The sequence below is a fragment of the Neopelma chrysocephalum genome, unplaced genomic scaffold (assembly GCF_003984885.1).
Source record: "Neopelma chrysocephalum unplaced genomic scaffold, ASM398488v2 Primary Assembly neopelma1_97034, whole genome shotgun sequence".
Taxonomy (NCBI): domain Eukaryota; kingdom Metazoa; phylum Chordata; class Aves; order Passeriformes; family Pipridae; genus Neopelma; species Neopelma chrysocephalum.
In genome coordinates, this window is record NW_020925676.1 from 363,251 (window position 1) to 376,554 (window position 13,304).

The window sequence follows — 13,304 nt, forward strand, 5'->3', positions numbered from 1 at the left end:
AATAAACCTGCCATACATATATATACATATAAACACTGGTAATTCAGTGTTGTTTCACTCTGATCTGCCCCAAGAGATCCATTAACAAGGACCTCGGTTACCCTACCTTCAGGAACTGCAGAGCTGGGTGCAGCACTGCAGGTGGATCTCACCACAGCAGAGCTGATGGGCAGAATCCTCTCCCCTCATGTGCTGCCCACACTGCTTTGGATGCAGCCCAGGACACACTTGGCTTTCTGCCCCTGAGTGCACACTGATGGCTCATGTCCAGCCTCTCACCCACCAGCTCCCCAAGTCCTTCTCAGCAGGGCTGCTTTCCATTTGTTCATCCCCCAGCCTGCGTTGATACCAGGGGTTGCCCCAACCAGCACTTGGTCTTGCTAAACCTCATGAGATTTCCATGGGCCCACTTCTCAAGCTTGTCCAGATCTTTGACCAAAATGTTTTAAAAAAAACAGTTATACAGATTGGTAAGTTTAATAGTTCTAGGAAAATATCAAGGATGGCTCAAACTCTTTTTCAGGACTTACAAGCGAAGAAATGTTTTCTGTGAGTGAAGCCAGTGGGGGTCTGGGGCCATGGCTGAGTTTTGAAGGTCAAACAGTCAGTTCCTGAAGCACAGCAAGACCTTTCAGTTTTGAGAATGCTGTAAGTCACTGCCAGTAGCCACTTGTGGCCTTACTGAGATCAGTTTATCCCCACCTATGATATTTTTCAGTGAAATACACTTTGTCCCTGCTCAGAGATGACCAGAATATGCCTAGTACTACACAGAGCACTTGCAGAGAAGGGAGGGCTGCCAGCTTGGATTTGGCATTGCACTAAACTTCCCACTAATCTGGGAGTCTGGGCAAAAAGATTTTGAACCTGCATGTGAAATATCACAGTAGCCATTTCCCCTGCTGAGACAAATTGCATGAGAACACTTCCCTCCACATCACCTTTAGGTGGTGAGAGATGGGAACAGTGACCACCAGGTGAACTGTTTAAGCCAGAATTACACCTGGATTTAGAGAGTGAATCACTGAAAAGAAAGGTTATCTGTCTTTCTTCTACGACCATATATCTTCCAGTTAAGACAGCACATAGAATTTGTCCTAGCCCTTTCTGCAGGTTGAACAAGCCCAGCCTAGAAATGTCTCTGATAAGACAAGTGCTGAGCCACAGGTTACCTACCTTAACAGCCGGTTCTCACAAAGATTTTGAAGGAAAAAATACATATTTTTCCAGTAAAATAAACCTTTTGGAATCTAGCAAATCCAGCAAGTAAGCTGCTTGTGAGCTTTGGATACACTGTATGTTTTGAGTAAGAGAAAAAAAGGATAATTTTCATTTTTACAAGAGGCAATAGCTTTTCTTTTCCCCCTGAATGGTATTTCCCCTACATAACATTTCAAATATGAAAGAGTGTGCCGCACTGTTATTTATTCCTCTAAAACTTCTTAGGAAGCATTGATTTATTACAAGGAAATTAAAGAGCTACCTATGTCAACATTGCAATTAGAAAAAACATACTTCCATCTAGAGTTTTTATACCACATAACTTGAAATTAATTAGCCACAGTGATATTTATAAAGATTATTATGTTCATAAAAATGAGAGATAAATAGTTAGTAAAAGGCAAAACTACTGAGAGTGACTTAAATGGCAGACGTGAAAACAGATGACCAACCAGATCCATAATATATAAAAAATCCTTAGAGTTAGAGGGAATTTAAGATTGAAAAAGATCTCTGGATGTCATCTAGTCAAACTGTCAGTCACAACAGGGCCAGCTTGGATCAGTTTGTTCAGGATCATGTTCAGGCGAGTTATACCTAGTCAAGGATGGAGATTTCAGTCTTTCTGTTAAGTATAATCTAAGTACAGTTACCAGCACAGATAAACAGAAAACATCACAACTTTCTTCTTTATATTAAAATTTATTGCAAGATCAAAGGTTTCACAAAAAATAGAAACTTACAAATTGTGTGAATAGTTTTAACATTAAAAGAAAAATGACTAAGATTCTGTACTATATCTGCAATATAATTAACTGGCTTATTCTCAAAATATTGTTGCCATTTTGGAGTAAATAAAAAGCATAGCATTACACATGTTCACAAGTATTTACCACTTATTTAAAACAAAATCTTTACCATATATATTTTTCCAGAGAAATTATTCATCCCCATATTGAAAAGCCTAATAAGAAAACATCCCCACTGGAAGTTCTGTGAGCTGATGTTTCTGTTGTAAAAAATTATGCTATGGAAATCAACAAACAGTTTTACAGAGAGTTATACAGCCATACTAAACAAGCTTCTATGTTATGGTGCATTAGGCCTTCTGGATTAGCAAAACATTTTGATAATAATGGCAACTTTTCACCTGAAGCTTAAGCATTTCATATTTTGGATTAAAATGCTGTAACCTTTGAAGAACAAATATCCAGTGTTACACACCTGACAACATTCTTAACCAAATGGTAATACTCTAAAGGTTAAGGCAACTCCAAATTGAAGCTGCAGTGTCTGTATTTTCACGATCCCCTGCTCAAACTTAACTCTTTAGAATGCAATGTGACAGAAAATGAATCATTTTATGTGTTTACTCTGGATATTTTCTTGCATACACTGTATTAAAAAGCATCTGATATCTGATCCTACAAAATGGTACCCATGACAGGACCCGTGTTCAGATGGCATTCTCAAGGTAAGCACTCTTTGCATTGTAAAATCCATTAAGGTGGAAAGATTTTAATATCGCTACAGCTTCTTATATTTGAAGAAAAAAAATGTTTACAACAAAGTAGCAATTCACTGTAGATTTTCCTATTACTGTGTATCTTAAAACCTCCTTGAGGTTTAAGTGAATAATAAGCTTTCGTAAATAATAAGCATCAAGTTTAGTCCCCAGTTTCAACATACGCCTCTGTTGATCAACTGCATTGGTGCTAGCACTGAGTCACCATTTATAGATCAAAGGAAACACACACGACCAAGGCAAAGTAAACAGAGGAAAACAAGCTTAACATCTATAACTCAAACTATCCAGAGAACTAGTAGGAATCCACTTCAAGAAATTTGCCAAAGGCTTTTATAACTTTTATGCAAACAAACCCACGATACATTTCTAAAGTTTTGCTTCACTGTTAGTACTTAGTTGTACAGTACAATAAAGTCAGTGTACAGCTTTTGCCATTTTACTGTAACCTCTGTAAACTCACAACTATATTGCATCAGATGAAAGGTTATAAACCCTTCTGCAATCCCCATTAGATCTATTGAATGCAGCAGAGTGGAACTGTCATGTTGGTACAGAAGTTTAAGAGGCAGGGGACATGTTGGGTGTCCAGCCCAGCTGATAAGCCCGTTCTAATGTTCTCTTGCAATCCTGCAGTACAGTACTGAAGGTTATATGTGGATACTGCTGCACGAGCTGCTCCACTGTGGCTTCGTTCACCTGCAAGAGAAGAAGAGAATCTGTGATGTGCAAAAAGGGCAATATTAGGCAAGCTAAACAAATGGCCAAACTTTGGACTCCTGGCAGGGCTTGCAGGATTGGGTTCCTCACTGTTACTATGGTTTTGGGTGCATTTATATCACAAAAGAAACATACAGAACGTAATGTCCTGCTAGAGAAGTAAAAACAGCAAAACCAAACCTCACACCTCGATTTTATTGTAAAGGAGGAAGTTTTAAATTATATTCTGGTAAAGACAAATAGTCTTTGTTGTTTAGAAAACTGCAACAATGGTTAAAAAGCTTTTAAACTATCTTCATTCCATGCTTGACTATGCTGTTTCCTTATGAGGCCCCACACCAAATTATCAAAACATTCATCCTGTTTAAAAAAGTGCTGCCTAGAGCAACAGATTTCTACCTTGAAATAGAAGCATATATACTCAAAGTTGATCAAGCAGACATAGATTTAAAATGTAAGATTTTTTTGACTTTGGAAAATGAAAACTGATTACATCTATTAATTAATTTATGGCACAGTTATGGATACTTTTACAAATACTAAGTAGTAGCTCCACAATTAACTTTACTGAAATGAACTTGCACTGGTAGCTATCAATGGGTTTGCAATGAAAAACACCAGATAACATGACTAAAGGTGGGGCAAAGAATGCAAATTATTCTATGCTGCAGGAAGATCAATTTACCAATTATTCTTATAGGTCAACTTTCCAAAGGTTAAAAATCCTGCATGCCTTCTCATACATCACCGGCAGAAGTTTTTATTTTAGCCTTCTGGTGTGAGGATAACTCTGCAGAAAGGGTTTTGTGGGCAGAAATGGTGGGATTAATAATTAAAACACACATGATTTTTGGGTCTGGGATGTCCCTCTTAAATCTGAGACATCAAAGTTAGCATCTTTATTCTTCATAAGATAAGGCAATCAGACAAGCCTAGCTAAACCTAACACCTTTACAATTGTGGTGCTGTGAGGGGATTAATTTGTCAATTATTTTTAAGATGACTACAGTTCATATCACAGAAGTAGACAGTTTTCTTCAGCCTTCAGATAAATAAAGGATTAACCTAAGAACCATGACTCCTAGTGAGGTCTCTTTGAAATCCTCGCTGAACACTTGGGCATTTCAAAATGCATCAATACTACAGTTGCTGAATCACCTATATCACTAGGATGTACAACTAAAAGCATTGTTTGCTTTTTTTTTCCCCCCAGTGTTCCACATTCAAGGCCAAAAGTAAAAAAAACGGACTAAACTGTTTACTACCATTACAAAGATCTGTCATGCGAATAATATTTTAAAGCACAGTGACCACAGTATCTAATAATATTTTTGTCCTTAAAAGATAACAAGGAGCGCTTCCTTCTGAACAGTGGTTGCACCTAGTGACAAGGATAAATGAAAGGTTTAATATCCAGTTCTTCTACTTTAATAATAGAAACACTCAATCTTCATTGGAAGTTTCATCTAGCTGAGACTGACTTGGCTAGAAAACTGGTTTAACTTCACAGCACAAACTGTACTCCTCGGGCAAATTGCTATGTTACAGTAACATCTTCCAGTACTGAAAAACAAGAAGTGACTTTTAATAAATCAAAATGAAATCAGAGATAGCACAAGTCCCCCAAAATATTTGATATTTATAGCTGAATACACACCTGCAAACTGCAAGCAACCATTCACAGAAATATTGCTTGGAAGGGAAGAATCCCCCAATGTAGCAGTATTTGCTACTTTATGCTACTATTCAGAAATAGTCAAAAGTCTCTTTCTTTTAGATTTGTGGCACAGACACCCATAGCAGAATCTATCATGCTACCAGAAACCTCTCTTAATGTTTAACTCGGCCACAGGGAAATGCTCGCCACAGACAGCTGCTCATTTTGCTCCTTCTGTATGGGAAATTTAAAGATGTATTATTTACCTACTAGATAGCTGCAAATATCACTAGTAGACAGAAGTTAATATGATTTGACACTTACCTATTGGCCATTATTTGTTGGAATAGCATGGATATTATAGCTTTACAGCCAATACAACATGCCGATTTTCTATTACAGGAGACAAATAAGGCAAATTCATTACGAAGATGGTGTTCAAACACAAGAAGACAGTAAGTGATCTCCATGTCCTGGTGGTTTTGACTCATGACATTTACAGAAGCTACAGTCTAGCTAATGTATTTACTACCAGGCTAACTTAAGCACGGCCCACAACACTCAGGAAGACAGCTGATACAAATAGTACCTTTTAGATTTAAAACCTATGAAGAAATCTATGGTAAACCATCTACCACTAGGACTGTTTGTTGTCAGGTTTTTTCTGATACAATTATTACTTGATAAAATAATATTTAATACAATTTTTACTAATTTCTATTAATACTTAACTAAATAGAAGAAGGAAACTTTTGGTGTTGAGTGCCAAATACAGTTGGAAAATAAAAAATAAACATGAGCATAAACAGAAGGCAGGTAAAACCATTGCAGAAGTGCCACTGACAAAACCAGTTATTTTATGACCAAAGCCTAAAGAGTAAAAAGTTTTCTCCATTTTTTCCTGGAGTATTAAATGAACTTTTAAAATTATTAGTTTGATCCTAGACAACAACTTGAGTTACAACTTGTTGGTAAACAACAAAGTGCAACAAACTCTATGTGCATATTTGGAACTTTAACAGTTACAGAAAGAAATTACTTTGAGCTTAAAAAATTGATTTCACTCTCATGATAAAGAAAAAAAAATCTTACCAAGCTTCAAGATAAATGATCAAATATATGATCCTTTAGGTTAAATGTAAATATTTTTAATACTAAAGAAGTAACAGCAAATAGTTAAAAATTATGCTGGACAAAATAAATTCAGTGTAAGATTACACAGGAGAAGATGGAGAAAAAAGATCCTGTTTGGCAGTGGGACAACCTACATGGATCCAGAGATGAGAAACAAATGTGGACAGTTAAGCTAGAAATGATCCCCTATCAGAAGATTTCAATACCTTTTCTTTTACTGTGAGAAAAGTCAGGTCAAACACTAAACCAGTGTAAAACTTTCAGTATTTTAAGCTTTCTGTAGTACTGGACTAAAATTCCACTGTCTAAAAGGTAGGAAAAAAAGAGAAATAAAAGTTTTATTCTTTGTAAATGAATGTGATAAGTAATATCTAAGTCAACTCCCTTAGTATCCTTGTCATCAGTTTCCCTAATGGCAGGATTAAGATGAAAAGAAGTCTTATGTAAAACCACTAGAACATAAGCTTCTGTCTCTTTTAAGATCAATCTGGCTGGTGATAAAACAAAAGTACAGAATGTCATTCCCAAAATAATTTCATTACACAAATAGAGCAATTTTCCCCTCTGAGCTTCAGCACTTGTTCAATGAATGAAAACTAAAAATCTTCACATCTTAATATGTTTTAAAATGTTATATTCTTTTCACAGAACTTGCATTAATCTTCATCTTTTGAGTTGTCAAAGAAAGACAACTGTATGCAGATAAACTACTTAGATTATTTAATACATAATCATTAATTTGAATTTGAATAGCTCTTCAATTATATTTTAACACATAATGGAAGAATGCATCCCTTATCATTTAGTGTGAAAGTAACAGGTTTGTGCAAATCCTGCTCATCAAGCAAAAAAAAGAAAATAACAGCAAAGATTGATTTGAAACTTATTTTTTCTTGATAAAATAAAAATTTATTCCAGGCCAAAGAATAGATTAAAAGCCAAAACAAAGCCAAGGAGAAGACAGACTACAGAAACTGGCAGGACCAAGTGGTATCATCTCCTTTTAACTCAATTAGAGCAGTTACATAGAAGTAATAATTTTGAATCCTTTTTTCTTAAAGACATATGAACTCATATTGCCTATTTCCCAGAAGAATATACTTAACTTTGTGATAAATGTTTTTTTCTGGGGTAGGACCTCCTTAATTTCTTCTTCTGATGATGACAGTGTAGTTGTGCAGAGAGTATTTAAATACTATCTGCTCTAGAGAATATTTCCTCATGTGATTGATAATTAGGAATTCATCTTGGAAAGAAGAACAAGAATACCCTTCTAGTCCATGTGAAGTGGAATACTGATGAAAGGGTTCTGCGAGTGCTTCTTTGGAGGACTTTTATCTCCCTCTGCTATGTATACACATAATGTGGGTAAAATACTGAGAAAAATGGAAAATCAGTGTTCAAAACTCTTTCTCTCCTTTAGGTAAAAATGATCTGCCTACAACAGAAAGCCTGAAAAACCCTTCCAGTCTGTAAATATTTTCCCAGAATAAATTAACTGACACTTATGAGCTGATTTTTTTCAGATTCAGAGTAAACTGAAACTAGTTTTCAATTCAAAAGCTACTCTCAGAAAAATATTCACTCAGATTTTGATCTGGCATGCTATATTTACTTATCCAGTCTGACTGCCAGTATTTACTGATTTGGTACACCACTTGTTTGACACAGAACACAATGAGAAATTTCTTTTATTCCACTGTCCACAAACTCTCATGAAAAAGTCAAGCCGCAAGCTTGAATAGTTATTAGGTAATTTTAGGTTTTTGTCTTTGAAATGTGCCATGTCATTTGGTTCTAGTGATAATTTCAACATAATTTTCTTTAATTTCTAGATTCTAAAATCAGGAATTTCTAAAGATATCAAATGATTCCAAAGGGCTAGGATCTTTTTTTTTTCTTTTATCTATAGCTTTCATTATGTTCGTGGGACAGATCTTATTAAATTCGTAGGAGTCAAGTTTTCCTAATCTTGTTAAGGTAGATTAGAGATTACAGTTGAAACCATCAGCCAAATTGCACATTTTTTAATGAGACTGAGAGCTTTGTTCACAACTAAGGAACAGAAACAGAGGTATAAGGACTTTTCCTAAACAGGACTTTCCTACTTAGCTGGACTTTAGTTGTGCTGGAAATCTCTGGGTTTGGAATACCAAGTGGCACATAAAGGGACTTTAAGAAGTTTTAACTGAGAGAACTCCTGTACCATATTGCCATGAAGAATTCTAAGACTGCATAGAGATCTTCAAAACTCCTCCTATAGGTGTATCAAGGGCAGTCTTAGAATGCAGTTCTGACTCTAAAGCTTCTAAAATGTGCTAAGAATGTCTGTGGTGTGTCATCTAGAGAATACTGAAAAGGGAGAGTAGAGTCACCACTTGAACTGTTTTATGCTGCTCTACACAGTGGAGGAGTATTCACTGTTAATCTAAAAGGTTTGAATGGTCTTGTTCAGTGAACAAAACCTAAAAATCTTCACATCTTAATAACTTCAGTGTAACGACCAATTCATTTCATAATTGAAAAGAAAAAGTTATCTCCATTGCAAGCTAATAACTGAAACCAGTAGCAAGCCATATAAATAAAAAAGCTCAAGCCCCCCAAAACCAGACTTTCAAAACTGGATCAGTGCAAAGATGCAGTACTAGAACTTCTTACAAAAACCTGTCTGTGTTCCTCAGACCATCATTCAGAGCTGACAGCTGAAATAATTTTTGCATTGTATCTAACCTAGACCTTGGAACAGATAGGTGGCTATGATTTTGGAGAGTGCTGACAGCACGGGTACTCTCCTTCTGAGGACAATACAGGTTGGTATCTTCAGTTACATAACTTTATAGGTCAGTCATTAATAAAAAATAACAGACTAAGTTATGATACCATGAGTCAGCAATATCTGCACAGAAAGGCATTAATAATGTATAGAACTCCTAGCTTAATCTTAGAAATCTAGCACTAAGAATTTTATGGAAATGTTACCAGGTGAGAGGTAACATTCAGAGCAAAAGACTTCAAGGGCTCCCATACAGATGATGTGTATGTTAGATGATAAACAAGTATTATCATTACATTTCTACACATAAAGAATCACAAAATCAACTTTACAGAGAAGAAATACAAATGGATTTGTCTCAAAAGGGCTTTCTTAAAATATGGTTGACATTTTTGCTTATGGAGTGGTATGGCAGCATTAGGGATACTGAAATTTGTGTCTCTGTATACATAAAGTGGTATTACATGAAAGTCAAATTTGTACGTAGGGGTCAAAGAGATTACTCTATAGTCATTGTGTATATCCATAATGATGGATTTGGAACACACTTTATTACCGATTGCTTGAATGTTTTAACAATAAAATCCAAAATATACATACTTGGAGTTACAAGAAACACATTTTCATACATCTTTTCTCTTCTCTAAGCTGTAGTTCACTTCCTCAAGTCAGTGTTTTATAAAAAGTGCACTTTGTTTGATTTTTTTTTCTTCTAATAGCTGAATGAATTATATTCTCAGGTGGCCCAATTATAACTGTTGCCTGTGGCCATAACAAAATTAAAGATTTCAGGAAACGTTTTGTGTGAAGAGCACTTGATCAGCTAAGGCAGACATATTCCACAGATTTTCAGTGACTGCCCTCATGTCCAGGGGTAGAACCTTTGTTTAGTACTTTAATAAAATAACAGTCCTCCCAATATTAGCACAATATCCTATAGTCCAAATGAAGTCCCTTACGACTTCAGCAAAGAGTGTATTTTGAGTTAAGGACAGAAAAAAGCACACGTGCATGGACATACAAACACTGTTTATGCAGACTCATAAATAATGAAATTGGCAAGTGCAGTATGATGTACTATTATCATGGCATTTGACAACTTAATTGTGTTAAATCTTAGCAATTAATTTCCCATTTATATTTGCAAAAGGGAAAGAGTAGGTAAACAGAAATATCTGCAATCTTTTCTGCCATGTGAACTGAAATAAAGGCAATACCCAAATCTTCTAATATTTCATGGTAGCAATTCTGGAAGGATTTCAGAAAATGTAGCAAGGTTGCTTGTGGAGTAGATCTACTTTGCAGTTCTTGGTTTAAATCTCAACTGAAAGGGATGAAGTTCATTATTGTGGTTGTTTACTCATGCGAATGCTATTGTTTCCAACTGCCAGTTACTGCATTACTGCAAACTAGCAATATCCATTTCAGATCTCTGTGAGTTTGCATAGTTTTCTATCATTTTCAGGGCTTGCCATCCTAATCATTGCTGCAAACACAACACTGAATATTAAAGCTGTATAAGTGATGAAGTTTTCACTCTCAATTCTCTTTGCTTAGTGTGAGGGTTTACTTTTCTATTAAATCAGAGAAACCATTCTAAAGGAGCCTTTCAGTTTGGTTTGCTAATTCTGTTCATTTCATCAGATGAACTTCTAGACTTCACTTACACAAGATTTCAAGGTAAAAATATTACCAGTATCATAGGCATTTCAAATGCTTTATTCTTACAGAAATTGCAGTTAATAAAGACCCATATGCAGTGAAACGACAATGTTAATTTACATAGTGATAAATATTCTTTCAGATTACTTTCTTCCTGTTGAATTAATAACATTGACTATTTTCCTTCATATTCAACTACATTAACAATAATTTGAGCCCATTATTGTAATACCTGTCAAGATGATGCCATGTAAAACTAAAAGAGAAATCATTCTCAAAAGTTGCCAGCTGGCCAAAATGACTGAAAGTTCCAGGGAACAATGCTTCTACAAAAATGTCTCTCTCTTTTTTTTTCAATCGTAAAAATGTTGACTCGTTCACATTGCATTCTTCTTTAAGAGTTGGTCTTATCCTGATTTTGAACTGTTGATCTGTACCTGAGGGCCCATCTTTCTCTTACAGTATGACATGGTCAAATGGGTGCTTTTTAAAAACAAGGACAGATTCATTAACTCAGAAGATTCCATCTTCAGCCTACTGCCATGAACTTGTTCTAGAACTATCAGCCTGAAGTTAAAAATCTTTAGCAAAGAAACAGTTAAACTAGAAGAGCAAAAAGTTAAATTTGTAAAAAAATCCTCTTTTTATATTTTAGCAGATGCTTTCATTTATACATATAATGGATCTGTTGTCCCAGTTAGCGAGGTGGAAAAAACCCAAAAGTAGTCCAGTCTTTTAAAATTGTTGTATTGAAAACCGAAGTGAAATAAATGCTATTTTTCTTTTGTTGTGGTATAACCGTAGTTTCCTTCTAATGGGATTTAGAGATTTCATTAATCTAAAATCTTCATTATTCATAGAGAGATGTATCAATCACAGCTCCTACATTATACATATAAAACCATAAAATATACAGCAATTCCTTTTTAATATGAAATGTAAATTGAAGAAATTATAGTGATTTAACAGAAAAAACAGTGCTATAGAATTTGTCTTAAAAGGAAGGACTGGATATTTTCATTCCTCTTCAAATTACAAAACCATAATTTTAAATCTCAAAATGAACCCCTTAAATATAAAAGAAGAAATGGTAGTAATTTGTCAGGTTTTCTTATCAGGTTAATGATAGCATTTTCTGAAGGTGGAAGGCAAATTGCTATGATAATTATATTAAAACAAGCCATGGCTTTGTACTCTCACTGTTCTACCATGGATTAAGAAGAGTTTAGCTCAAAAGTGCATTTGAAATTTAAAGATGTATCTCTAGAACTTAGAATATTATCTCTTTTCCACTTACCTTCAGTTACAGATTAGCCATGTAAATTAAAATCTGTGAGTGAAGGGTAAAAACATTTCTCATAAACAACAGGAGTTGCATCCCAGTTAGGCTACTGATTTGCAGTCTGCAAAGAATATATATTTACAAATATTTCTAAAAAAGGTTTTATAGAAGGACAAAGTAATAAGTTACATTAAAACTCTACTGATTTTCTAAAAATCTTATGGTTACTGAAGATGCAAATGATTTCTTAACAGATCATTTTTATTTTTAGGGATCATTTATCTTCCTTCCTCTCTGTGGTAACATAAAAGAGTTTGTCTTTTTGTCAGTTGTACTGACCATCAATTTCTGTGCTCTAATATGTCAGTAAAACTTGAATAGGAAATACATGCCACAATTCATCTGAGAAAGTCATCTGGAATAAGCTACAGGCTTTCAGAAGTATTTTCATGAAAAGCAACCATGTCTTTTTTTGTGAAATTCATCTCAGAAAAGAAAAAAAAAAGAAAAAAGTAAAGACAAAAAAGAAGAAAGCAAGGAATAAAGGCTAACATGATTTATTAACTAAGTTGTGTATCCATTCAGAGCCAACTTCGTCAGACTCTCTTCATTTCATTCACACATAGTGATGAATGTTGAATTTTGTGGCCTCTGTTTTTTAGTGACATTTTTCTGCATATTTCCCCAAGAAATGTTTCCTACATTTACATGGCAGCACTGCTGATAACCATTGCAAACAGCACCACAGTTATAGGAAAAGGATCTTGAAATATGAAAATCTGTGTGAGAAAAGTTTTGTGAAGATTATTCTGACACATTGTTCAACCAGTAAAGCTACTACCCACAAAAACTGATCAAGTTTTTAGCCCCTATCTCCTAATTGATACCCAGCCATCTTCCCCAAGGGTGAAGATTTCAAGCTGCCATTATTAAAGCTGTTTCACTTGTGAGAGCACAAGAAAGAAGTGCCACAAACACATCTTTCAAATGAATTCTAGCAATAAACAGTATAGAGAACATCATCTTCTTCCTCCATTTAAAAAAAAAAGTGAAATACAAAATATTTCAAAATAATTTATTAAGTAACTACAATAAGTAAATAGGACATAGCACAGTTTAGGGGTAGGAATGTATAGAAATGTGTTCATAAAAAGAAGTTTGAAACTTGCATTTAAATCTGTTTTCTGATGTAGGCATCATTTTATGCCCTCAGGATACAAGTAAAGTTCTTAGGAATTCTGATGTCAGTGTTTGTAGGAGGAAAGAAGTATCCTGTAACTGCCCACGTCTCCCAAGGTATTTCAAATATTTAAAGGGAAGGATGAATTCT

The 13,304-nt window shown here is 34.9% G+C and overlaps 1 protein-coding gene across 1 annotated transcript in view; it reads right to left on the reverse strand.

Annotated features, from left to right (window-relative positions):
* Nucleotides 1–1,903: 1,903 nt before the first annotated feature.
* The window catches only part of FBXL17 (F-box and leucine rich repeat protein 17), a 288,616-nt gene continuing 277,215 nt past the window's right edge, over nucleotides 1,904–13,304 (reverse strand). The window contains exon 9 of the mRNA XM_027671152.1: nucleotides 1,904–3,445. Within this exon, the coding sequence (XP_027526953.1) occupies nucleotides 3,308–3,445 (138 nt within the window). The 3' untranslated portion in view covers nucleotides 1,904–3,307. The remainder of the gene's footprint in view (nucleotides 3,446–13,304) is intronic.